Consider the following 26,472-nt stretch of genomic DNA (forward strand, 5'->3'; position numbering starts at 1 on the left):
GTCTACCGTATTTTCACGACCACAAGGCGCACCATACTAAAAGGCGCAGTCTCAGTTAGGTGTGCCATATTTAACACACACATAAGGCGCACCTGATTAAAGGGCGTGGGTTTTATATACGATCCACGCCCACACTTCCCCCTTTAACATTCTCATTGTGTCTTCTATTACGTCCGCCTTACAACAACAATACACTCACATTTTTTACCAGTAATTGTCATCAGTCAAACCCATCAAAGTCCTCATCCTCTGTTTCTGATTTGAACAGCTGCGCTAAATCTCCATCAATCATGCCAGGTTCACTTTCTTCACTGTCAGTCACTTTCTATGCTGTGCTGCTCCTCGGAAATTATGCCGGCTTTTGCGAAAGCTTGAACGACAGTGCCAGCACACACGTTAGCCTAAGCATCTACAATCCATTCGCAAATTGTGGCGTAACTTGCCCGGCGCTGCCTTCCTCTCTTAAACTGTGGTCTCAGTCGGTCATCCATCACTCCTATGCTGCTCACAGCCTTACTTTGAACGGCCGGTTCACACCGTTCTTTGCTCGATGATCCACTGCTCGAGTCTTTCCTCCAATCCGGGCCACTTCGCCTTATGTCCGGAGAAACTCAGCTTCGTCTTCTTGACCTGTTGGAGCTCATTTTCCAGCTTCCTCCACTTGCGAACCATCGATTCATTAATCTTAAATTCTCTCGTGGCTGCTTGATTTCCATGTTCCTTCGCGTAGCTGATGGCCTTCAGTTTAAACTGTGCTTCATAAGCGTGTCTGCCTTTTTCAGGGTTGAAAATCTAAGACTTTTATGTGTGCCTTATAGCCTTGAAAATACGGTACTTTTTTGAGTTGATCAAAATTGAACAAAAGGAAGATTGAAAAAATTGTTACTTTGTGTGATAAATTTCAGTTGCTGCTTTGAAAGTCAAGGTGGTTTGGTCAGACTGGTTTCAATGATTTGAAAGCAAGGATACAACCTGTCGTCTGTCAACAGTTGAGGCAGGTGGTCGTATAACAATTTTGGATATATGTTCTTTGCACACTTTGAGCTCCTTTTTATCATCAATTAACAATGGTTAAACATCCTACAGTATTGTTGCTACCATATCTTTCTTTGAACATGGCATACCATCTACTGATGGCTATCTACACCCAGAAAATGTGCCATGCAACAAAGCTCAAATCATATCAGCTGTTTTTTTTTTGAACCCAACAGTGAGGCTGCTATGTTCAAGCAGCCTAAACAGTCATTAATCTACTAAACCAGTCCAGTAAACCCCCTTTCGAATTTGGTTTATTTGCAACTGTGTGACCCTATCATGACCAGTATCTCTGAGGACTGTTTCAATGACTTTTGTTGAATCTATCCAAGGATTAATGCTGGGCTTACATCTAAGGAATTTTACAGTAGCAGACTAAAAACTGAAAGTCAGGGGAAATTTGAGGAGTTTTACTGGAGCCATGTCTATCTCTTGTCATCTAGGTCGTTAAGTATAAATTGGTAATCGGAGCAGTTTTAGATCAGTCTTTTCTCAGTCTTGGGCTTACGACAGTATCAAACATTTGATCTTATTGCAGGTCTTTTATTCTTTACAGTGATGTTACACAATCAGCAACCAATAGGTTAGCCCTGACAAAAATCGGAAAGAGGAAACCTGGTGAAACAATCACCAGAGTGGAACTGGTGGTAGAGAAGATATTTTTTTGCAGTATGGATGAATGGTAACGGAGTTGGATGCCCCGATCAATATGTCCAGAAAGAGGAGCGGATGGTACGGCTGTGGGCAGAACAGCCCAGCTTGTACAGCCACAACTCTGATGTATCATGGCCTAGTGGGGAACGAAAAGAGATAGTCTAAAATAGCAGAGGCTCTGCAAATACCCAGTGAAAACATTGCAAAAAATTGCTGAAAGAATCTAGTTGTAGTCTTGTGAATAGTGACCCACAGTGTTTTATAAAATCTCAAACTAAAAATAGTCTTAAGATGGGAACAGGTGTGAGATAGTTTTTCACAAACCTTTTCTAAAGCTTTTCAGTCTTCTGATGTATGTCTAGGCCAGAGTTGGATCAACTGGTTAGAAGGAATGAGTACCTCACAAAATTGGCGAGTGAATGTATGCTCTGCTGTATGTATGCACACACATAAAAAACACATTTTGACAATTTTCTTTCTTAATTAGTTACTTTAATAACTCAAAGTGTCCACATTTTTTTTCCCCTGATGAGAAAAGGTTACTTAACCATGATATTTTGAACAAATGATTTCACTCCAAAAACAACACCAGATGTTAAGTTATTATGGGTGACAAAAAGTCTGCAGAGAAAGATAAAAACAGATTATAATGGCCAAGTGAAAAATCTGTTCTTTTTTTTTTCTCAATTTTTATCCATCAAATATATCAACATCAGTCTTGTTTTTTCAGCTTTGTCACCATTTCCCTCGCTCTGCATTTTAATACATATTCTGCTCTACTTAACATTTTATTGAGTATATACCTTTGATTTATTTTTTTGCGCAAACCTTTTTAACACTGCAATTAAATTTCAGCCATATGATTTGATGATAGCATCCAATTTAAATACATAAATAACCATTCATTTTTAGTGGCCATAACAGCTTTTGTCATGAGCAGTATCATAAGTGTATGGTTAAAATGAAATATTACAAAAAATTATTTAAAAAATTAAAAGGAACGTTTATAAAATCCTGCAAAAATGCACAAATTGAAATAACAAGTGAAGGAAATGTGACTGTTAATGACTTAACCTCAGTCTACTCAAAATACTGGAAAGTTATAACATCCTCCTTTTAAAATAACAAGAAATAGGTATTTTATTATTTAAATTATTACATATAATGTTCGTCAACAATTTGTGAGTCAAGCATAATGGTGAAACCCTCTGTGCTTCCGTAGGAGTTTGATCACGTTCATTCTCAAAATTGTGATTTTCAGATACTTGTGTGCTGCTATATTTTGTCACAGGTACTTGCCATCTTAACCCTTGTAGGATGTTACTTCTAATGTGTAATATAGCACATTCGTATTATTAATAGGATTAGTTAAAACATGCCAGATCTGCACATGGTGCCTTGCTTGATTGAAAATGAATAAATGCCTTGTCCGATAATTATTTTTAAGCCAGTTGTGCACTTGTCTTCAAGTTAATAGTGATCTGATTTGTTTTACTGCAGAAAACCCTTGAAGTTCATCAAACGGATTTCTTATTGACTTATTCTGATTTATTCAGAATATTCGACTAGTTATTCGACTAGTAAAAATGCACCCAACTTGAACATATTCCTACTGTTCCTTCAGTCCATGTTGTTTATATTCAGTAGATGTTTCATCCACCTTTAGAGGAATTTTATAACCCCTAAGAGTTTTTAACCAACGGCCATGTGCGCGTGCATGTGTGCAAGCATGTATTTTGACAGGCAATTTTTTTTCACATCCTTAAAAAACTATTAGTTTTTCATGTGGACACTATTGTATTGTAACTGTAGCAGCCAGGCTCACGGAATAAATACATTGAGGTCTCGGGTTTTTGTTATATAAAAAAATCAGTCTGTAAGTCTGAAATATCTCCATGAAAAGGATGAGCAACAAATCTGTAATGCAAAAATCTGTGATGCAAATCTGTAATGCAATGATCTAGCAAAAGTAATTCTGCAAACAGGTGTGTCCAATCAGATTAAGATAGTTTGATCTCACACAAAGAGATTATCTTGTTAAGTGTTACAAGCCTTGACTGAGTGTAATGACCGCTGATCTTTAAGTCGTGATTGATCCGATTATTGACCAGTGTGCTTGTTTTGGTTTTTCAGTTTTCACTCTTGATTAATCAACTCAACAATTTTTCCAGCAATATATTTCCCTATTGATGAAAATTTCCAAAAATGCCCTAAAGACCACACAAAAGCAACATATTTTTTGTTTCACTGTCAGTTTTTTGTTTTCATATGAAATAAACCATTATTGTTAAATAACTGATTCTCTTTTTTCTGACTTTGTTTTGTCACATTGCCATCTATCCACTCTCTTCAAGCCAGGGTTATTGTGTTTCATAGGGGAGTAGGACATAATTTTGACCTGAACAACATAATCTCTTGTTGACTTGTAATATGCCTTTGCCGTATTGGATTTCTCAAAGCTATCTTGCCCAATACGGCAAGTCTTTTACTAAAATGATATGAATGAATGTAATCAGTCTGTGTCTGTGTTAGCTAGTTGTAGTCTGGATCTGAGCTGATATTTAGGTTGTGTTGTCGCACTAGTTGATTGAGCTGGCTGTGCGACGTCAGATAGTCTGGGGGGTGGAGGGGGGGCTTGTTGACGCTGCAGTGGTTTTCAGTGTGGGATCAACAAAGGTGTGTCCTGCAAGCTGCAGCACCAGCAGCCCTGCATGCACCAAGATCATCTATACACAAGCGTACACTACAACAATGTGGATTCTTTAAATACTGCGCCTCTATTGTCTTATTTTAAATATATTATGGTATTAATCTGGCATGGTCAGCTCTTTAGAAGCATCACAGAAAGTGCTCTTTATCTCAAATAAATTCATACTTTGATAGCTTTAGCAATAAATATTTGGTAGTTGGTGCAGTAGATAATATTGTATAAAATAATTTAAGCAGCTAGGTATATTGTATATCTATAATGAATATACATATTATTTAAATTTATGTGGAAATAATTATTTTTGTATGAAAAAAAATATGCCAAAGGTGCAAGTGAGCAAAATATTTGTCCAGTTGGATAATATGATAAATGATACATTTGCAAACAAATTGAAATCATATTATGTACTCGGGTTCAAATTGTTATTCTCCTTCAAATTCATTCAGCTCATAAAGGCACACTCAAATTGTGCTTTCCTTCATTTTTTTTACCCATATATACTAATTGAGTAATACATTGAAAAATAGCTCAGAGAAAATTGCAATTTCATTATTTATGCTCACACTTTAACACACACCAAGAAATGTGTAACTTGTATTTCAACTGACTTTTGTATGTGATGTAACTTCATGCACTCAGTGGCAGGCTGTTTTTGTAGTATCTTTTACTTTGAAAGGGAAAATGGTCAATAATGCAATAATGTAACAGTACGTAAAAGATTTGCTTCTTTTTGATGACTTGTCGTCCAAGTTGCTGTTCTTATAGACAGTGAATGATCAGACAGTGAATGATCATTCAGTTTATATGTTTTTCAATGAAGAGCCATTGTGTCAGTCAAACCCAACTTTTAAATTTTTGCAGTTAAGGAAGATGTGATAACCTTTGTTGTGATTTTGTTATTATTGTAAAACCTCAGAATTGATGACCCCTGGGAGACTTAAGGATCCCTTTTCCAAATGTGATTACAACCCAGATAGGTACTGTTTCTGAGTTAAGGAGTAAAATTTCTTTGCCAGGTTACTTTTTCTTTTCTATTTTCCCTAGATCGTATTTTTTCCCAATTCCCTTTTCTAGTGTTTTGAGCCTGGAAATCAAATTTCTTTTCAAAAAGAACAATTTTGTTTGGCATCTTAGAATGTGCATAAATGTATTGTTACGATACAGAGATACCACGATACTTACTTTATAGAAGTGAACACACGTCTTTACGTCATTGTTTATTTTGAAAGATTGTGCAGATGAAACTAAATCAGAAAATTTAACTAAAATGGCAGCATATAATGTAAACATTTCAAAATAAACTTGGTTCTGTTAACAGACTACTGTAGAAAAGTTTTTGATAAACAAATACTCATGAATTTAGTTAGGGTGCAACAGTTGTGGTCTAAAACCTTTCAAACTTGTCAAGATTGTTCATACCTAAGTTAGAAACTATATCAGGATAATAATAAAAGATTAAACTAATTCTCATTCTTTGTCCTTTTCGTTTTTTTTTACTTAAGAATGAAACAGTGATCAATAGGCTTTTCTCTCAATGTAATGATGGACCACCTTAAGAAATACCTCTGCTATAGATTATTTGGATTCCATTTGAATCATAAATATCTGGTTTAAAAAATGCTTGACAATTGGCAAATCTACAAAATTGCTAGAATGCAGATGTCGCCTTTTTTATTTATACTCTTTTTGTACTGTAAATGGGCCTATATTTGCCCTCAAAAAAGTCTGTCTCCATATGAACTAATTTACAATTTTATACTGTCTTTGTTTACAGTGACTTTTCAATATGAAGCTGAAGACTAACCCAATACCAACTGATACACACTAGTTGTGATGATATAAATAAATTTTTAAATTACAAAACTATATGACATGCAGGTGGATTCATCTTGATTCATGCTCTGAAGACTCTTTGTCTTTTTGTTCTGCTCCTTGTCTCTGCAGTAAAACCTCATCGGCTCGTGTGACCCCTGCAGGCCCACCACCTGCAAGGGTGGGCCTTGATTGGCCGGACCTGAACTGAAAAATGGCCATGGCCAGCTGAAATACTAAGCCCCCCTTCCCTCCCTCCCCCAACATCACTGTTCATTGCTCTGTTGTGAACTGTGATTCCTCCCTAACAATTCACGCTGGAGTACTATGGCAATGCATGATATGAGCCGAGCCAAGGGTTTCCCCTGTAAAGAGTGTGATATGGTTTGCCCGAGTACTCCAAGTCTTCTAGAGCATATGAAAGCACATTACCAGCAAGAGGAAACTGGACGTTTTGAGTGTGAACAGTGTGGCCGAATTTACAAACACGCAACCAGCCTCGCTAATCATAAGAAGTCTCATGAAGTAGGTTCTTTCCAGTGTCCTGTTTGTACCCGCACCCTCCCCAATGCTGTATCTTTAAAGAACCACCTCAGAATTCATACGTTGTCTCCGAGTAGTGCTCACACAGAAGAAGAGAGTGAAGAAGTTACTGAAGAAGGGGGTCACGACGAGAGGGACTACGGTCTCGCCCAGGACCTCTCTGACGGGTTTGGGCGTTCTCATTTGAACAATAGTGGTATGGGACATAGTGTCCTGCAAAGCCACGAATCAGACGACCACGCAAAAAAAGGCTCTCCTGAATCCGACGACGCTTGGGACAGACCGTTTAAGTGTGACCAGTGTGACAGAACGTACCGCCACCACGGTAGCTTGGTAAATCACAAAAAGTGTCACCAGCAAGGGACTTTTAAGTGCTCTGTGTGTTTTAAACAATTCAGCAACCTGGCTGCCTTAAACAGCCACGAAAGAACTCATTCGAAGTTCAAAACCCCTGGCACCTCCATGGTGAGTAGCAGCAGCAGTAGCAGCAGCAGCAGTGGCGCCCAGTCGTCCCAGAGTGACGACACTGCCTCCTGCTTCTGCCACTTGTGCCAGGTGGCGCTGCCTAGTAAGTCAGATTTCCAGGAACACATTCTCCTACACAATACGGCGTCGCCTTCCCTTGGCCTACCAAGAAGTTTTCCTGGCATCATGCCTCACAATCTGAGTGCTGTCCGTTCCCCTGCATACACCCCAGCCCTTGGGGATCCTCTTCCCCTTCCGCCCCTTCCCAGCGAGAAGAGAGGGCCCTATGACCCCATTATGGGCCCCCCTGTCAACAACCCCATTTATACTTGTGCTTATTGTGGCGCTGGACACCCAGACTTGGAGACATTAAAGGTACACTATCTGACCCATGACCCCCACCCTGCATCGCATGGGCAGGACAACTCTATCCTCAACTCAGACACACTCAGCTCTGGATCACAGGGCTCTTCTGCCGGGGGCCGTGTGCCCCAGCCCAATTCTCCAGATGATGCCGAGCGGCGCTTCAAGTGTGGTGAGTGTGGCAAGAGCTACCGACATGCGGGCAGCCTGGTTAACCACAAACGCTGTCACCAGACAGGCCACTATCAGTGCACCATCTGCTGTAAGCAATATCCCCACCTGGCAGCACTGCACAGCCACCTCAGGAGTCACAAGGGTCGCCCCTCCAACCAGCCTATCAATGATACTAATGACTGGCTTTCCCCAGAGCCTCTGACTTTGGACTCTCAGCAGAGCTATGTCCAGGAGGGTAGTGGCACAACCACACCCATCTCACTGCCAGGAAATCTAGGTGATGCTGCCCACTTTGTGCCAGATGGAGGCCACAGTAGCGGCTTGGATTCTTTGGAGTTCCATGACCGTTTCGATGGGAGCTCACTCACCCAGAACAATTCAGCCCACCGGCAGGCTGATAGACATGTGTGTGCAGACTGTGGGGAGATGTATGGGGATGTATCTGGCATCAAGTCACACATGTGTCCGCGCCGTGGGCAGCCACAGGGCAGCATGTCCAATGGCTTTATTGGGAACATAAACTATCACAGCTCAAATACAACCTCACTGCCTGCTGGCAGTTCCAGCAGTTTGAAGGAGAGTGGCAGTCAGAGGCAGTACTCCCAGAGTGGAGGCAAAAGAATGGGCAACAATGACAAGGATGATGATGATGATGGGGAAGTATATCAATGCTCTGTATGTGGTAACCATTATGCCAGCCTACGAGCTCTCCGCAGTCACCTGCGGAGTCACGCCAACAACCCAACTGGGCCTGGACCATCCAGTCTGGAACAGGATTGGAGGATGATATGCTCAACATGTGGACAAAGTTTCTCCAGGAAGCAAGATCTTCTCAATCACCAGTTAGTCCATGGTCCGCAACGACCAGACGGACAGGGTATCGGAGGCACCTCTGCCAATGGGAACGACAAGATGGATGGGCGCAACCACATCTGTGTCGACTGCGGAATGTTCTTTGCTGACCGTCACCATCTGATCACACACCTGTGTCCTGGAAAGAACCGGGCTGGTTCACTTAGCAAACAGGGCCTGAATGGAGCCAAGGGGATGTCTGGAGGGGATGGACTTGCTGGTGGGGTTGCCGGGGGAAGCCGTGATGTTGGTGGTGACGGACGTAGACCAATGGTTGACCAAAGTGATAAGCCCCATAAGTGTGACCAATGTGGACGGGGATACAGACACCCCTGCTCCCTCTTGAACCACAAAAAGTCTCACAAGACTGGTGTTTTCCGCTGCTTGGTGTGTCAGAAACGCTACTACAATCTACTGGCTCTCAAGAATCACCAAAGGACTCACTTTGACCTCAAGAGGTAAGCCTGCTCCCTTTAATTTTTGTTTAAAAAAAAATCTTTGTAAAAATTTAAGCGAGAAACCTAGTTAAAAGTTTTGGTTCTTTGTGTTTTTTTTTTTTTTTTTTTTCTTCAAGCAATGTAACAATCTTATTCAACCAAAATATAAGTTGTTGAGTAATTCTGATGGCTATAGGACAATTTCTGTTTTCCAGAAATTAAATATAGTAATGAATAATACCAGTGCCTGAAGTGAAATTGCTACAATTTTGTACTTACATGGCCCGTTCAATCATAAAAACATTATTTTCTCTCAATTTGAGTGCAGTAATTGAAATAGAAAAAAAACATTATTTTATAAAACAATGAGAGAAGTGATAAGGAGTGAGGATGTATTTGATGTCTACGGTTGGAAACTGTTGTCTTTTGATATACACCATGTTAACATTTCTGCAATTAATTTTGAGGCTTTTGAAATATTATGTAAATATTAATATTTCATCAAACGTGTTGGTGGGCTAAATGTGAAGATTGTTTTACCATGTTATCGAGACAGCTAACACACTTTACTCCTCTAGTGTCACCTCACACACTCAGGGCTGATATAAACGAGTAGATATTGAGTAGTTGAATTTTCTAATTTTGTTTTTTTTTTTCTTTTGGCACTAATAACACTGAGATTCATGTGTGATATGATTCATATCAGTCTATAAGTGCAGAACATAACCAGCAAATCCTGGCCTGTAACTTAGCTCTACAAGGTAAATTAGTCAACCATACTAGACTTTTGCAAAAATGCCAGACCACATACTGAACTATTATAATACCTTTCCATGATTTAGTTTACTACTCAAACACATGCATATGCTTTGTATTTGTAATGTTTACAACTTAATGACAAATAGGAGTTCTTGTTGAATTCTTGTCTAGGCAACTGGACTTGAGTTTTTTCTCTTGAAGACTTTTCACCCATCTTCCAAGAGGCTGCTTTAGTTCTCATAGGTCATTAGAACAAAAGAAGCCTCAAGGATGATGGGTGAAACATCTTCAAGTGAAGAAACTCAAGTTAAGGTCCCAAGAAAAGAAGATTTTGACAAGAATTCACCATGACCTGGATGACTGAGAACCTCCTCGGACAAATGCGAGTCCGTACTCTTGCTATTGGAAAGCATAACTTGATTAGTGTACATTTCTTTCGTACCCAAATGCAAATTGTAAAATTGTTTCATTTACAGATTGCACATAAACTTGTCAGAAACTGCTGCGTAGTAAAGGTGTTTTAATGCGGGTGGTGATGATATTTCTCAGCAGCATGCATGGGTTTAGCTTTCAAACAGGATGCGTTTTTAGTGAGATCATTACATTTGATATGTTTGTTAAATAGCTTGCCAGTCAGCTGAAACATCCTCTTTATTTTCTGTTGAAAACTTCAAAATGAAATGTAGCTTTCAAAGCTAGCTTGAATCCTGCTGGAGGTTGATCTTTTTCCTTTGTACCAACATGTAGCAAGACTGAGCGCCACGGTGGTTAATACTTCTGTCTCACAGCAAGAACTGGTTCACTTCCCACAGGGGGCCTTTTTTGTGGAGTCTGCATGTTCTTTCTGCGCGTGTTCGGGTTTCCTCCGGGTTCTCCGTTTTCCTCCCAGGTTCCAGATATATTCAGAAGGTTAATCGGAGAACCCAAATTACCCAGATACGTTAATGGTTGTTTGTCTCTGTATTTGGCCCTTGGAGTGACTGGCAACTGGACCAGGGTGTACCATCCCCCTCAGCCAATGATAGCTGGGATAGGCTCCAGCACACCTGCACCCCTGGGTACTGAATAAGCGAAAATGATTGAACGAATGAATGAATGAATGTAGCAAGACTGAACTTTCTGTTTCTGGTCTATAAAACATCACATCTCTCCACTGAATTTTGCTGTTGGTGGAGCAGAAAAACCCAAATGATGCTCTTAGTGTCACTGTTATACATGTATGCAGTGATACACAGCAAAACACTTAGCAGCATTTGTTGATTCTTGTAAGCTTGCTGATTTGATCACTGATGCTGAAGAGATTAATTCCCTAAATGTAGAGCCTAAAGAATTGGCATCTGTAGTACCACAGTAATTTGCTGCAATAGATTAAATTAAGACAAGCTCTGTATAATTTCTCAATATTTTCCTTTTGTACGGTGAGAAATCTGCTTGAATTGTCCTCTGCTGTTTAAGATGCCACTTGAAAATGGGGCAAAATAAATCTTGTGGTATCAGCCTATACTCAGACCTGAATCAGCATCTTTGGCAATATTGCAGATATTTTCAAAATACTATGTACTGTAATCAGTTCAATTGCTGATATAGAGGTGAAGAGACTAGTTTATATGTGCCTGTGTCGACATACTTATTGTAGCTTTGTCTTTGCAAAATAACAATTGTGACTTAAAGTGTTACCAAAGTGGTTCTTACAGAGCTGTGTTCCTCACTTCATATTTTGCCGCTGTGATATAACGTCATTTATGAAACTACACTGTCCTGAATGTGAAATTGCAGCTCTAGAGATGGGGTGCAATGTATCACAAGTAACATTGAGTAAGATCATTTCATTTGTTGATAGTTACATAATTTTCTTCAGACTGATAGAAAGTGGTCAGAAATTGCCAAAGAATAGCTCTGGAAAAGGCCAGACAATGATAATGACAGATCGTATTTGAATAAAAGAAATTCCTAGTTACTGTTATGAGGATATTTAATACACAAGCCATTTTGTTTTATAGATTGATAAACATTTAAGTGTAAGAGGTTTCAGAGGGTCCGAGTAAAAAAAAAATACAATACAGGGCAACAGTGGTCCCTTAATATATGAATTTAATTCGTTTCAGAAGCAGGATCATATGTTTTCTTTTTTCCCATATCTTAAATTTAAATAACAGTATACAAATTAATTGCCCCTGCAACTCACAAAATGGTACATATTGTGGATGCATTGCGATCATAGTCACGTGCGATATCAGTAACACACCACGTTCGTGCTTCACTGTTATTTTGCATCTTCTTTCTGGGCTCACCACATGCCTTACCACTTGCTTTCTTAGGGCCCATGATGATTATAAAAAAAAATCAATACACCAAATAAGCTCAAAGATATAAAATTTATGCCACACGAGATAGGAACACGATGCTAGATATGCGTATTGTACGAACTGCACATGCGAAGTGGCCGAGGGATTCTGGCAGCCTTGAGGCATTCTTCAAGGTGAGAGCAGCGAGGAGTGCGAATTCAGAAGATGCGGCGGCGTCATGAAGCGTATTTGATTTGTGGGAGTTCGAAACTGAATTTTGATTTTCTTGTATTCGTATCGTGAATTATTATTTTTTATTTTTTTTTGTATTTCAAGGATAGCGCTTCATATCTTAAAAAAAATCATATAAAGTGATTGGTATCTTAAGGAGCTACCTTTATTTCAGTATTTTGGTATGTGTCTGTTGTGTGCTGTGTCTAAATTTTAAAAATACTATTGTGACCTCATGAAGCAGTCATTCAGTTTCAAACAAGACATGCATTGATTTTAAAGAACTGAAAGTTATTTTCCCCCACCTTATTTAAGTCCGTGTGTGTGTGTGTGTGTGTGTGTGTGTGTGTGTGTGTGTGTGTGTGTGTGTGTGTGTGTGTGTGTGTGTGTGTGTGTGTGTGTGTGTGTGTGTGTGTGTGTGTGTGTGTGTGTGTGTGTGTGTGTGTGTGTGTGTGTGTGTGTGTGTGTGTGTGTGTGTGTGTGTGTGTGCGCGCTGCATATTATATTAACCGGACTTAGTGCTGTAGTGTTAGCTTTAAGTGTCTGTCTTTTGGTGAAAGTTAAACAATTAGTCTTTGAAATTAGGCTGGGGCATGCTCTACTCAATTTCCTCGGGGGTCAAAAAATTAGGTATTTCCGATCCCAATTCTGTTGTTAGACCAGCATTCAAAAACTCATGTGTTGACATTCTGTAGCTGATCAAATTTTTGTTTTAAGGTCATTGTTTTGTGTTTTCTTCATCTCTGTTCATTCCTGCTGCAGGCACAAGTGTGAAGAATGTGGCAAGGCCTTCAAGATCCAAAAACAGCTGATTAACCACCTCCGGCTCCACGAAGAGCACCGGGCAAAAGGCTTGGTCCGGACTGGCCCAAACGGTTCCCGCTTTCAGCAGCCTGGCCCATCTCAGATGCAAACAATGAGAGGAGAGTCTTCGAAAGGCCCAATGATGGGTGTTAAATATGGCCATCAGGGGTTCAAAAAGCCCTATTCTTCAGCTGGAACCTCTCGGCCTCAGAAGTTTGACCCAGCAGAGAGTGGACGGCGACCATTTGCTTGTGAGGAATGTGGAAAGACATACCGGCATGCAGGCAGCCTTGCCAATCACAAGAATCTCCACAAGATCGGGGAGTATCATTGTAATGTTTGCAATTCTACCTACCCAAACAGACTGGCTATGAAAAATCACCTGCGCCTTCATTTTGCCCAAAAGAAGCACAACTGCCAGGAGTGCGGCAAAGGTTTTCGCACCCAGAGACAGCTTGCCACTCACACTACAGCTGGCCTCTGCAAAGGCCCACAGGGCCCTGGGGCTCAGATGGATTTCGAATGTGATGGTTGCTGTGAAGGCTTCGCCACAGCAGATGAGCTCGCGGCCCATGACTGTCCAGCACAACACCTGCCATCCTCTTCTTCCACCAACAGCTCCACCAACATCAGCATGGAGAGGAGCTCTGTGGACCTGGACTCAGATGAGCGGCCATATGCCTGCGACCTCTGCAGCTGTGCCTACAAGCATGCCAGTTCCCTGCTAAACCACAAGCACACCCATAAAACCGGTAACTTTCGGTGCAACTTCTGTGATAAGCCCTACACCAACTACATGGCACTGCGCAACCACATGCGCATCCACACGCAGCGCAAGAAGCACATCTGCCACACATGTGGGAAAGCTTTCCGATTGGCTAGGTTTCTCAGAAACCACCAGAAGGTCCATGAAGAGGGTGCCACTCCTTTTGGCTGCCCAACCTGTGGGAAGAGTTTCCAAGGGAGATCGGGTCTGGCCAGGCACCGCTGTGGGGACAACCAGGTAGGCATGGAGGTCAGGAGGAAGGCCACTGCACCCACGGGAGAGGGCGAAGAGTGTCGGTACACGTGAGTTCTCGTCAGTTGTTTGTGATTCTTCGAAGTTGTAAAATTTAGCAAAGATAAATTTAGGTGTCTACATGTCTATTACAGGTATATGATCTCCAATCCGGCTTCCTTGGGACCATACGCGTGCCGGAATTCGGATTTTTCTGAAGTTTGGACAAATTGAATTAGTGGAGAGACCAGATAAGTCAACCCCGTTTGCTTTCAGTTAGCACACACTTTAGCTGTAGGTTACCTACAGTCAAGCATTTCATGTTTAGATGTTTTGTTTTCATGCCTTGTGTTCCTAGCAACATTTTACACAAATTAGATTTTTAGTAGACTATTGTGTGTAGAAGTACAGCAAAAGTTAAAAACCTATTGATATTATGTGTTCTTTGATTTCATCATTTTAATAGTCTTTGTATACTTATTGATAGACTCGCTACATTCTGATGTATTGGCAGACTGTCAGGAAGAATAGGACGTATTTGTAGCTAGCTGCACTGCACATGCCCAGATGTAATTGAAGTAACGAATAGCAGATATTTATGCTAGCTGCTTGACCTACATTGTCGATTCTCTGAGGGTAAGGTTGGATATTTCATCACTCCATTCAGAATGCTGTTGTCACCCAAATAAGCGAAGTGAAAGATGGTCTTGGAAATAGTTTGGGCCAAGAAAGAAGTTACATACATGTTGTGCAGTGCAGGAAGCAGCAGATACCTCCCAGTTCCCACCATGTACATGCTACCATATTCCTACTCCCCCCCCCACCCCCCACCCCACCCACCCACCCAACAGCCCTCTACCCTCTGACTTTTCCAGAAGTAATAGCTGTAAATGGTTCACCACTTTGTAATAGTCCTTTTAAAAAAATTTGAGCCGGATTTCAGATCATATACCTGTATGTGCAACATATTAGAAGTTACATTTATTTACATAAATAAAAAGGTGGAAACCAGTTAGAACATTGACAGCTTGCTGCCTTCTTCAGTTTCTAATCTATTTCCCTCTTATCTGTCTCCCCTCCCATCCCTTCTTCATCTGTGCACAGGTGTAATCAGTGTGGTCGTTCCTACCGCCACGCCAGCTCCCTTCTCAACCACAAGAACACCCATACTGTTGGCATCTACCACTGTGCCGTGTGCCTCAAGACCTACTCCAACCTCCTTGCCCTGAAGAACCATCGACGCATCCACTCAGAGACACGCCGCCACCGCTGCCATGATTGTGGCAAGGCTTTCCGTGTCTCTTCCCAGCTCTACAACCATCGCCGTGTTCACCAGAAGCAGCAGGAGTTGACCTGCAGATCCTGCCAGCGCGCCTTCCCCACACAGGCCAGCTTCAGACTCCACATGGAGATTACCCATGGCCAGGCACCGCTGCCCCGCCAGCCCAGATCCCAGCAGCCCCGGCCAGGGGGCTCCCAGGAGTTGGGCTGGGGGTCAGGCCTGGACATAACTTTGATGCAGGAGCAAGGACTTGACACCAGCAGTGTCACCAGAGCCCGCATGAGGGGAGACAACAGTGCGGTCCTCAAGTCCCACGTGTGTGACCAATGCGGGCGCTCGTACCGTCACGCTAGCTCTCTGCTCAACCACAAGAACAGCCACAAGACAGGGACCTTCTTCTGCAACTCCTGCCAGAAGGAGTTCCCCAACCTGATGTCGCTTAAGAACCACCGGCGGATCCACACTGAGCCCAAACGGTACCAGTGCCCTGACTGCGGCAAGTCCTTCCGGGTCTCGACCCAACTCATCTGCCACCGCCGCATCCATACCAAGGAGAAGCCATTCTCCTGCCAGCAGTGTGACAAGCGCTTCTCGTCCAAGTCCAACCTGCGGCACCATATGAAGGTGCACTGGAGCGGCCCTACGGCGCCCCCTCACATGGCCATGGCCGCGCCCAACTTCCTGGGTATGCCCGGTGGCCCATTCATATAGGGGATGAGGGAGGGGGGTGGTTGGGTCACATGCTAGGGTGCCAAAATGTAGCTCTTCCTCCTGCTCACCCTCCTTTTCCTCATTTTCCATGTGTGGCTGTGGTGTGTGCATGACTCAACATACACTCACACCAGGAGGGAGAACACAAAATGGACGCCACTCATGAGACGAGGCTTCCTTCATGGACGACTGACAGACTGACTGACACGCAGGCAGACTTACAGACATAATGCTGCATGGTGCCTGAAATGCTTAGGGCTTAACCCCTGGAACTTTGAATTTCGGTTGCAGAGGCACTCACAGACAGTTAATGGACAGACAAGGTCCTGAGCACACAGACTGACAGACAGCTCGGAGGTCCTGACCTGCTGTGAGGGTCCCAGTGAAGGAAGTCTTGTTTAATTTCTCTGTCGTTGCTGTTCTGTTTCTGGCCTTCATCCCCTCTGACAACATTTGTAAGTTTCGACCGATTGTTTTTTTTTTTTTGTTTTTTTGTTTTCGTTTCGTTTTTTGGTGGCCTTTGTCACAATGTTTCTAAACCAGTGTTGACAGAGTCAGATGAAATTTAGACTGTTTTTCTCAATGTGACCAACCTGCAGGTGCTGCGATAATGCCTGCTAAGGTCAAAGGGTTCCTTTTTTAAGCTGGATGGTGTTCAGCAGAAATTTCTTTTGGCTTTTAGGACTGAAGACATGAGGTTTTAAATATGCGTAATTTTTCTTCCCGTCTCATCATTCGCACATACAGATTCAAAAACTGCTTCTAGGGATTTTCTCCCCCTTCCCAGATTGGACAGCTATCCCAGTCACCTCTAACCACTTCCCTACCATCATTCAGGCTTTCATTTATGGAAGATTTTTCAAGGAGAAACAGTCCCCCCCCCCAAAAAAAAAATCCACCTTTAAATAATGCCTGGGTGTTGAATTGGGAAAGGGTTGTTCTATTGCAATTGTAATGCATTTAAGGTAAACTATAATTCATTTCTCTTGACGTTTGTTCGCATTTGAATTTATAAGGTCTTGGCGATTGAAACTCGATTGTGTTATCTTGTTCATGTTGATTATTTTGGTCAAGTTGTCAATCTCGAAGTGCGCATTTAAACACTCGTCCGGATTAAGTAAACCTTTTGATTTGGTATTGATTGACACAGAGCCGACTAACAACTTTGAAACAGAGTAGTTCATCACTGAAATTCAGAAACAATTAAGTGAATGAAACAAAATTGTCAGAAAACCAGTTCACAAAATTCAAAGCTATGTTGAATAAAGTGTAATTGAGTGATGCTGTTTATAAACTATTAGAACAGAGGAAACATAGCTATGTGTCATTTTGCTAATGTCTCCCTTAAGATTTTCAACCTTTTGAGCAGTGGCGTGTCAGAGAGGTTCTGTCCTGCTCCGTTTTTCCCCACTCGCAAGTGAATCTGTGTGTGTGAATCTGTTTGGCGGCTTCTGGGGACATCGCTGGCCTCTGCTGTCTGCGCCAGAAGAAGGAGGGAAAAAAGCCAGCAAGGTGCAGAAGGTGTTTGTTGTTGTATTCTGACTGTAAATCTCCAGCGAGGACAACAGATCATTGTAATGATGCATTTATTTATAATCTCATACGATTATTAACACTTGTAATGGATGGCACTAGTCTTTAGGATGTGAGTTTAGAGTTGTGTTGACGTAAATCACCCTCCTTCCTTACCCACAATCCCCCTCTTTTGTGGGGATGATGGACTCAGAACAGGCACGAATCAAGAATGCACGAGTCCTCCCCTCTAGAATTTCAGCTCAAGAAATTCGATTCAGCATCAAGGATCTGACCCTGCCACTGATGTGTGGACATAGTTCTGGCTAAACCTTTTTTTTCTGATTAGCTTTCAAAAGTTGCCCAAAACCCACAATGAAACAATCTTGCTGTCCCCCCCTATCAAATGTACCCGAGCGAAAAATCCAGAATATATGTGGAAATTTAAAAGAAATTTCGTAACTGATTCAAGCAAGTCAACAGGATCTTAAGAATAATTTTCATGAAAACTTGTTTTTTTTTTAAAATTGAAATTATGTATTGAATGGGTCAGATCAGTGATTCCGTGTCAGATTTCTTTCATTTAAAGGTTTATCATTTAAAGGTTTAAATTAAAACAAAAGCACCCTTAGTGTTACAAAAGACAGATTCTTGTCAGCTAGTCTGTGAAAAACAAACTAAAAAAATGACAGATACAGGCCCCAGTGGGAAGGGTTTCGGAGGCCCCTAGAAGTCAGTGGTCACTGGCAGACTGGTTAGTTCGGTTGACTCCCAACTTTTGTCTTCCCCCAAAACTGTTTCTGGAACTTTTCACAACACAATGGAAAGCGGTTGACTGCATGGCAATGTCATGGCAGTCTCTCAGTTGAGCCTACCCATCATCCCTTTATTTCTTATTTATCTATTTAGAGTTTGACTGACCACCAGCCCCTCATTCCCCAAACTGAAAAGGGAATTCGAGTGCATTTATTATTTTTTATGTTCCACTTTTTATCGTAAAATCTTGTATTTATTGGTGTTCCTTTTCCGTTATATTTAAGTTTTGTTTTTTTCTTTTTTTGACTGTGTGTGTTAAAACACAGTTTGTCAAGCTTTTTTCAGGAGCACTGGTGCTAGTTTAAAAAAAATAAAACACAAATAAAAAAAAAGTCCAAGCCGTGCAGTGACCGTCAAGTGTTGTAGGAGTTGATGTGATCTTGATCTAGAACACAGAGATAATAACTGTACATCCTCCATGTTGATTTTACAACATTGTTTCAGTTCGTTCCTGCCTGCATTTCAAGTAGAGAAGAAAAGATTGGTTTGGATCAACTAGGACCCCCCTCCCCCTTTTTTTTAATGTCTAACGTTTTGTTTCCATGCATATATATGTAATGCTTACTATACACTTTTATAAACTATGTTTTGATAATTCATTTCTTAACAGAAAAAAATCTTGTCCATATATTATAACCCTTACTGCTGAGTACTGAAAATAAATAGCTGAAAAAACAAACAAACCATGGAGCTCCGTGTTTTCAATCACTTATATTGCCGCTGTTTTTTCTGGTGGTTGACCGATATTCAAGAAAGCAAGGAATCCGATTAGTATATGTACTATTCGATGAAAAGGTCTGTACAAAAGACACATAATGGGAAAACCTAAATATTCATTTACTGAAAAAAACACTTTACTTTTGTATGGCCTTAGTTCACTTTGTATATTCACAAAAAATTCATTGAAAGACAATTTCAATCTTATTCTTCCTTGCTCCTCAAACATTTGATTTATTTTTTTGGCTAATTTTTCCTTTACTGTTAGAATATTTCTTTTCTGCATGTTTGAAATTGTCTTTACATTCTGGTTTCCAAAACATTGAGACTCCTTCCTTGTCAATATGAACATTTTTGTTTGCATTTATATATTGGTACATTTGAACCTGTATATATTACATTTTTCATAAAATTTCAACTGCTATTTGTATAATGTGTTTCCCAATCATCTGTACTTCCAATTGTAGACATTTAATCTTGTCCTTTTACATTTAATAATCTTTTTTATAAAATACATGTTACCTCAATACTTTTTCCTATATTTAGATATTTTTCTGTACAATGAGTTTCCCAGAATGACCTACCCACTTCAAAGTGTGTATATATACTAAATGTATATATTCACAATTTTATGTATGCAATAGAATTTGTTGACTTTTTTTGGCACATTTTGACGTGTGTATATGTACATATTTATGTATTTATAGGTGTGTGTGTGTGTATGTATGTATGTATGTATGTATGTATATACACTGCTCAAAAAAATAAAGGGAACACTTAAAAAACACATCCTAGATCTAAATGAATGAAATATTGTTATGAAATACTTTGCTCTTTACACAGTTGAATGTGCTGACAACAAAATCACACAAAAATGATCAATGGAAATCAAATGTATCAACCCATGGAGGTCTGGATAAGGAATCACACTCAAAATTAAAGTGTAAAAACACACTCCAGACTGATCCAACTTTGATGTAATGTCCTTAAAACAAGTCAAAGTGAATCTGTGTTGCTTCCTGAGTGGACACTATGATTTCACAGAAGTGTGATTGACTTGGAGTTACATTGTGTTGTTCAAGTGTTCCCTTTATTTTTTTGAGCAGTATATATACATACATATATAAATACATGTGTGTGTGTGTATATATATACACACACACGAGTGTGTGTGTGTAAATATATACCTGTGTGTTTGTGTGTGTATGTGTATATATATATATAGAGAGAGTGAGAGATTCGCATATTTTTTATTTTTTTATAGATTTAGGCCTTTTTTATTTTTTGTTTTTCTGTGTATTTTGATTGTAGTCAAAATATCCGATTGCCTGGCTGTCTTAAAAAAAACGGTCGTTTTCCATCACAAATGTGAGCATAAACGACTAAGTTGACATGAGTCACAAATTGGTCAATCCCCAGTATTGCAGAGCTAGCAGTTACACCTGAATAATCTCATAAAATCATGCAACTTTGTCTGCCTTGCAGGAGACAGAAACATCACAGATTTTGATTTTATTCTGTCAGAAAACACAAGCTTAGTATGGATTGAAATATAAAATACTTTAAAAATATCATATGTAATACATCAGGGTTTTTTTATCTTCAACACTGATAAGTATATCTTGGCAATTTACTTAAAAATGTGCTTTGGGAGTTGTGTATCTCAACCTTAACTTGTAAGCATGCTTAAAAAGCTTGGTATGTACAATCAAATTTAATTGTACATACTTATTTTTTTTAGTGAAGTTCTGCAAGTTTGCTTTTAATCTTTTTTGTCATTTTGAAACTTTTTATTAAAATTGATGCAAAAGAATATCTTCAAATCTGTACATTACCAAGTGTGCCGACAATAATTTTGACAAAAGATGTCTTCAGTGGTCGACAAAATCTGGAAATAAGAGTAGTTACCCCAACCTACCCAAAACTAAGACGTGTTCAGAACCTTCAAACTTTTCCATAACCAGATGTATTCATGAAACTGCTCCGTTTTCAGCTGCTTCCTGGAACACAATCTAAATATTTAAGAGAAACTGCGTCTGAGTTGTACAATCTCTGTTGAGATTTTTCTCTCAGAATCTCTCCCCGATTCACATAATTGTCCTTCAAGAAGTGAACTTAAATATATCCATGTTTTCCTCCTACGGTTGGAACACTGCTGCTAGCTGACTTATTCTTTCGTCTATCTTTGGTGGTTGCGGCATAACCCTGCCATCCAGTTGGATTTCCTTAGAATTCATGACTGGTTGTGTGTTACTGTAGCTGCTATCACTAGCATTATTATGCCGTCCCTTCTGGAATTCTTTTTTTTTTAAATATATATTTAATTTACATACAACTCTGTTTAGGGGTTATAGAAGCCCCTATAAGCTATAAATGTGGATGTTTACCCTGAATGGTCCAGGTTTGGCTGTCAGGCCAAAATATTATGAATAATTGTTGATTTGCAACTGTATTTCAATATTTTATCTGAGTGTATTTTTGAGGAGGAAATTGATTTTGTTATTATTTCTTTTATATTTTATAAGTGCGGCTGCATGGTGCAAATTCAAGCATTAGTCAGCAATCTTTAGCAAGGAGGTTGCTGTTTTTGTTAGATAATTCTAAACTTTAAAAACAACACTGAAAACATACATTTTTTGCTCAATAATATACATTTTCAGCTTTATTGGTTGGTTAAGGACGACCTGTCAAGTTTCTTCACAAGAAGTTGAGAAAATTCTCAGTCAGGAGTCAAGTTTGAGCAAGCAATGGCAATTTTCCTTTCCAATCTAATAATTTCATTCAATATTGTAAGCAAGATGAAATGAATCAAAAGATCTTTTTGTCACAGAAGAATTGATCATGATCAGATTTCCTCTCTCAATTGTGGTATTCTCGTTTTCCTGAAGAAATTGTATAACGTGGAAATCAAAGTTCAATAAAAGGCTATGATTGGAGTAAAAGAAAGCGAAACAACAAAAAGCTAATATTGGCCATGCCCATTTGTTACTGGATTATACTGCCTTACAAAGTAGTAATGGAATTCTCATCGTGATACCCGATTGTTCTTTTGGAATAATGAATATAAATATAAACATTTTGCCTCAATATGTCACTGAATAATCACGCTGCTCTTAATTTCTCTTTGTTGACAACATGAAAAGTTGTGAATAATCAGTTGTTTAATTGTAATATCATGTTTTGGAAACAAAAAAAGATTGCTGACAGATGGGACACAGATTGGCGTTTTACTCTACAGGTGTTTTTGATTTATTTAAAGAAAAAAGTACATTTTATTTTTTTCTGGCTAAAATCTTGATCGACTTTTTAATGTTTTTTGTCTTTTTAAGGTAATATCTTTTTTTTCAAGTCAAATGGAAGCTTTTAGCTCTTTTTTTTGCAAAACATTAGATGATTTTGCGATTTTTTTTTTTTTATATCGTGATTATTTCAGTAGATTTTCTGTGAATTCCTTGATATCTATTTAAGAGATGCCAAAAAATAATCAATCAGCTAATATATTGCAGATAATTCTAACCCTGACACATCTATAATTTTGAGTAAAGTATTTCAGATTTAAAACATTTGAAGTTTGCAAAATTTGGATAGGTACATAAATAATAAATATATAAATATCTACAAAAGAGAATTTACAGTTTAAAGCAGATAGAATTGTAATAACTGGTGTTTGGATTTGTCCACCTTTAAGGACGTCAGTGTTCACATGTCTGGTCAGTGTAATTTTTTGCCGCAACTGGCGATCACTGAAAGCAGAATGTCAAAGAACGATCTACATTTATTTTAGTTAAATTTTTTTTATAGGCACTTTAACAAAACAGGCCAGAGTAGGTTGTGACATTTTGAAAAAGAATAAATTGGAAGTTAGGAGATCGAAGACCAGAGATTTATTTTTCCATTTACGATGTGGCTGCTCTTTGTGAGGTTTTCATCTCACCACATTCGTGTGTCATTTCCTCAACGTTTATGACTGTAATATCCTGCTCTGCCTCCATTTTTTAAAGACTTTTCAAACAATGGAACTGAAGGCTGATAGATTTTATTTTAGCTACATACCCTTAGTGCTTAGATTGTGTAACTACAGTGTGACACAGAGACGTGCATACCATCCGTGTCAGTGAAATAAGACTATGAACCTTGTTTACAGTCAGTTGCTTCAAAGATTTAAAGTGATGCTCTGATAAACATATACTGCAGATACTGTATCTGAGTTGAGAAAATAACTCCACATCAGCAGGCACTGGTTAACTGACTGATATCAGACTCCAGATAGAAAAAAGGCAGTAACATCCAGGGGATCCTCGGCTTGATTGCTGTTTTATTCAAACATGTAGATCTCTTGACCCTCTCTGCTGGACATAAAGGGAAAACAAAAACTTGTAGACATTCTCTGACATTTCTGTTTGTTCATCTTGCCTGTTGATCTGAACCGAAATTCTCCTGTTTGTCCTTTACAGAACGACAGCCAGTGGGTTTGACAGGCGGCCCCCGGAGCCACGTGTGCGACCAGTGCGGCCGCTCGTACCGCCACGCTAGTTCTCTGCTCAACCACAAGAACAGCCACAAGACGGGGACCTTCTTCTGCAACTCCTGCCACAAAGAGTTTCCCAACCTGATGTCGCTTAAGAACCACCGGCGGATCCACACCGAGCCCAAACGTTACCAGTGCCCAGACTGCAGGAAGTCCTTCAGGGTCTCCACCCAACTCATCTGCCACCGCCGCATGCACACCAAGGAGAAGCCTTTCTCCTGCCAGCAGTGTGAGCGGCGTTTCTCGTCCCGCTCCAACCTGCGCCACCACATGAAGGTGCATTGGAGGAGCCGACCGTTGCCGAGGACGACCTCCTCTGCTTTCCTCACTGTCCCCTCCAGAGCATTCCGCTAAATGGTTCTCCACGTCTCAGAGGGGAGGGGGGCCTGCAGTAGCAAGGCCGTCACCATGGCAACATCTGCTGGACTGGTGAAAAACCAAACCCAAAATGACTGGATCTGATGGTTCTGAGGGACAGCTAAGCCAAGTGTTGCTGATTTCTTATAAGAAAGACTGATTAATATTTCATGTAAGAATGAAATGCATCACTTATTAATAGTTAAATAAGTTAGTTTAATAATATGAGACTGATATTTTGATACTTTTGGAACACCCCTGGACCCTCAGTAAGGCCCTGATGCGGCTCACCTTTCCCCTCTTAAATGCAAGCGGAATAAATCTGAATACATGGGAGGCGGAGGTTCGATGTTTATTTTATAAGACAACTGATTCTTATCATTGTAAATATTGAATTTTCAAAGCTTAAATTCTATAGATGTTTTTCTTTGAAACCCAGTAATGTTAGAAAAACTGTGAGTTTGTCAAAGCAGCAATTGGTGTGATACGTTTTTGAAGCAGAGGAAGTGATGGGTGAGCATACGGCTTAAGAAAGATCATTTTTAAGCTTTTGAGGAATTGATTATTTGAAATGGTGGGAAATACTAACAATCAAGCAGCGGTTACGTGGACTTTTGTTATCCGCTTTCCTTTCCCCTTTTCCAGTGTGACAAAACTTTTCTCCCCCATTGATGATAAACTGTGTTATTCAGACCTGTTCTGATTTTGCCTCTTTAAACTTTTTTTTTCTTTATAATAATTTATTCCTGAGTTAGCGGAACCTTTTTTGGCTTTTTTTGGAAATGGATCCAAATGCCAGAAGACAGTTCAATGGGTTTCAGCCCTGCCACAGCTTAGCAGGTGTGTTCAAAATATTCCTACATTTTGAATACACCTTTGACTTTGAGACAACCGTCTAAACCATTGGAAGCAAAGGTGGATTATGGGACGCCTGATTTGTCATTTGATAGAGAAGCCTTTAGAACTCCACAAAGGGTCAAGGTTTGGAAATCATTTAATTCACTTTATAAACCTATTTCTATTCTTTTCCTTGAGGAATGAAGATGGATGTACAGCACTTTGGAATGTCAATGGACAGACCTGTGGGTTGGAGGCACAAGTGGTTCCCACCCCCTAAATGTTGTACTCTAGTTGGTGGAATATTTAAAGACTTGTTTTCACAGAGTATTGCAACTATTTGCTCTGAATACATGATGCTTGCTGTCAAAGCATGTATCTGCATTCTACAGCAGAGGTTCTCAACGTTCCTCATATTCTGGATCCCCAGGGTGATACTCGATATATCTTAGTCCACCTTCATTTAGACACAAGAAATCTGATCCAGCCTCACTGATCTGACTGTATGTTATTTATTTTATTTCTATAATATCTTGCTTATTTACATTTTGGTCATTTTTGAGCAATGTATCATGTTCCACATTCCAGTGGAAAATTGCCATTGTGAATTGCCCCAAAAAATTTCCCTCATATTACCAAGAAATAGCCCAACAACTAACAAGAAGTCCCCAGATAATGAATTATAAATCAATTAAGGATGTTGATATAACTTGGGAGAAGAATTACCAGAAAAAAAGTTAAAAACAGGAAAAAGAGACCTAAAATACTTAAAAATACTGCATTAGATTAAAGTTGTCTAAAAATTGGTTACAATAACTACATAAATACGAATGACAGGAAAATAACCAGAAAATTACAGAAAATTATCAGGTTATTTACAACATATTATATTTCACATTATGAAATGTATTCAATAAAAAAATATTAAGGTCAAATCAATGTTATGCTAGATTTCTGGTGTTTAAATGCCTATAAGTGTCTGAAGGCTGCATTTGTATTATACTATGTAACTCATTGTAGATTTTTTTTTTTCTAATGTTTTTTCACATCTTAAACTTATAACACAGACAAGGTTATTACAAAAAATATTGCAAGCAACAACTTTAGGTGGTTAATTTTCAGAGTGTTGTATTACGCTTCTGACAATATGTGATGTCAGAAGTTGTGGATTTTTTGTCCGTGAGAAAATTTCATGTGATTCAACTTGACCCTGTGTCTTGATTGTTTTTTTTGAGTGTGTTTTGAGTGTTTGAAACAAAACAGGAATGGAACTGAAAGCAAACAATTGGATGTCTTGTCACAAGAAAATCCCATCATAATTAACAAACACTAATTGTTTTACAAATTCAAAATTTATTCCTTTTTGTCAATAGTTACCCTAAGATGCAAAACTACCACGGAAAAAATTTGGCTACCGAAAGAAAAAATGTATTTAATTGTTTTAAATGTTAAATTCTACAAAAATTATCTACGGTATGTCAAAAGAAAATAATTAGGGATGCAAAATGGAAGGAGGGGGAAGTGCAAAAATATAGCAGAAGTTATTGGTGCTGTTTGGTTTAATGACGTCTTTGTACATCTTTATCAAGAC

The 26,472-nt window shown here is 39.6% G+C and overlaps 1 protein-coding gene across 1 annotated transcript in view; it reads left to right on the forward strand.

Annotated features, from left to right (window-relative positions):
- The window catches only part of LOC147229503 (zinc finger protein 646), a 28,574-nt gene extending 3,701 nt beyond the window's left edge, over positions 1-24,873 (forward strand). Inside the window, exons 2-5 of the mRNA XM_086154974.1 lie at positions 6,344-9,066; positions 13,083-14,192; positions 15,226-16,088; positions 23,614-24,873. Coding sequence (XP_086011100.1) covers positions 6,539-9,066; positions 13,083-14,192; positions 15,226-16,088; positions 23,614-24,041 — 4,929 coding nt within the window. The 5' untranslated portion in view covers positions 6,344-6,538 and the 3' untranslated portion in view covers positions 24,042-24,873. The remainder of the gene's footprint in view (positions 1-6,343; positions 9,067-13,082; positions 14,193-15,225; positions 16,089-23,613) is intronic.
- Positions 24,874-26,472: the final 1,599 nt, after the last annotated feature.

Source organism: Fistularia commersonii, chromosome 11 (genome assembly GCF_037954325.1).
Source record: "Fistularia commersonii isolate RoL2024-O1a breed Wild chromosome 11, RoL_Fcom_v1.0, whole genome shotgun sequence".
In the NCBI taxonomy this organism is placed as follows: Eukaryota; Metazoa; Chordata; class Actinopteri; order Syngnathiformes; family Fistulariidae; genus Fistularia; species Fistularia commersonii.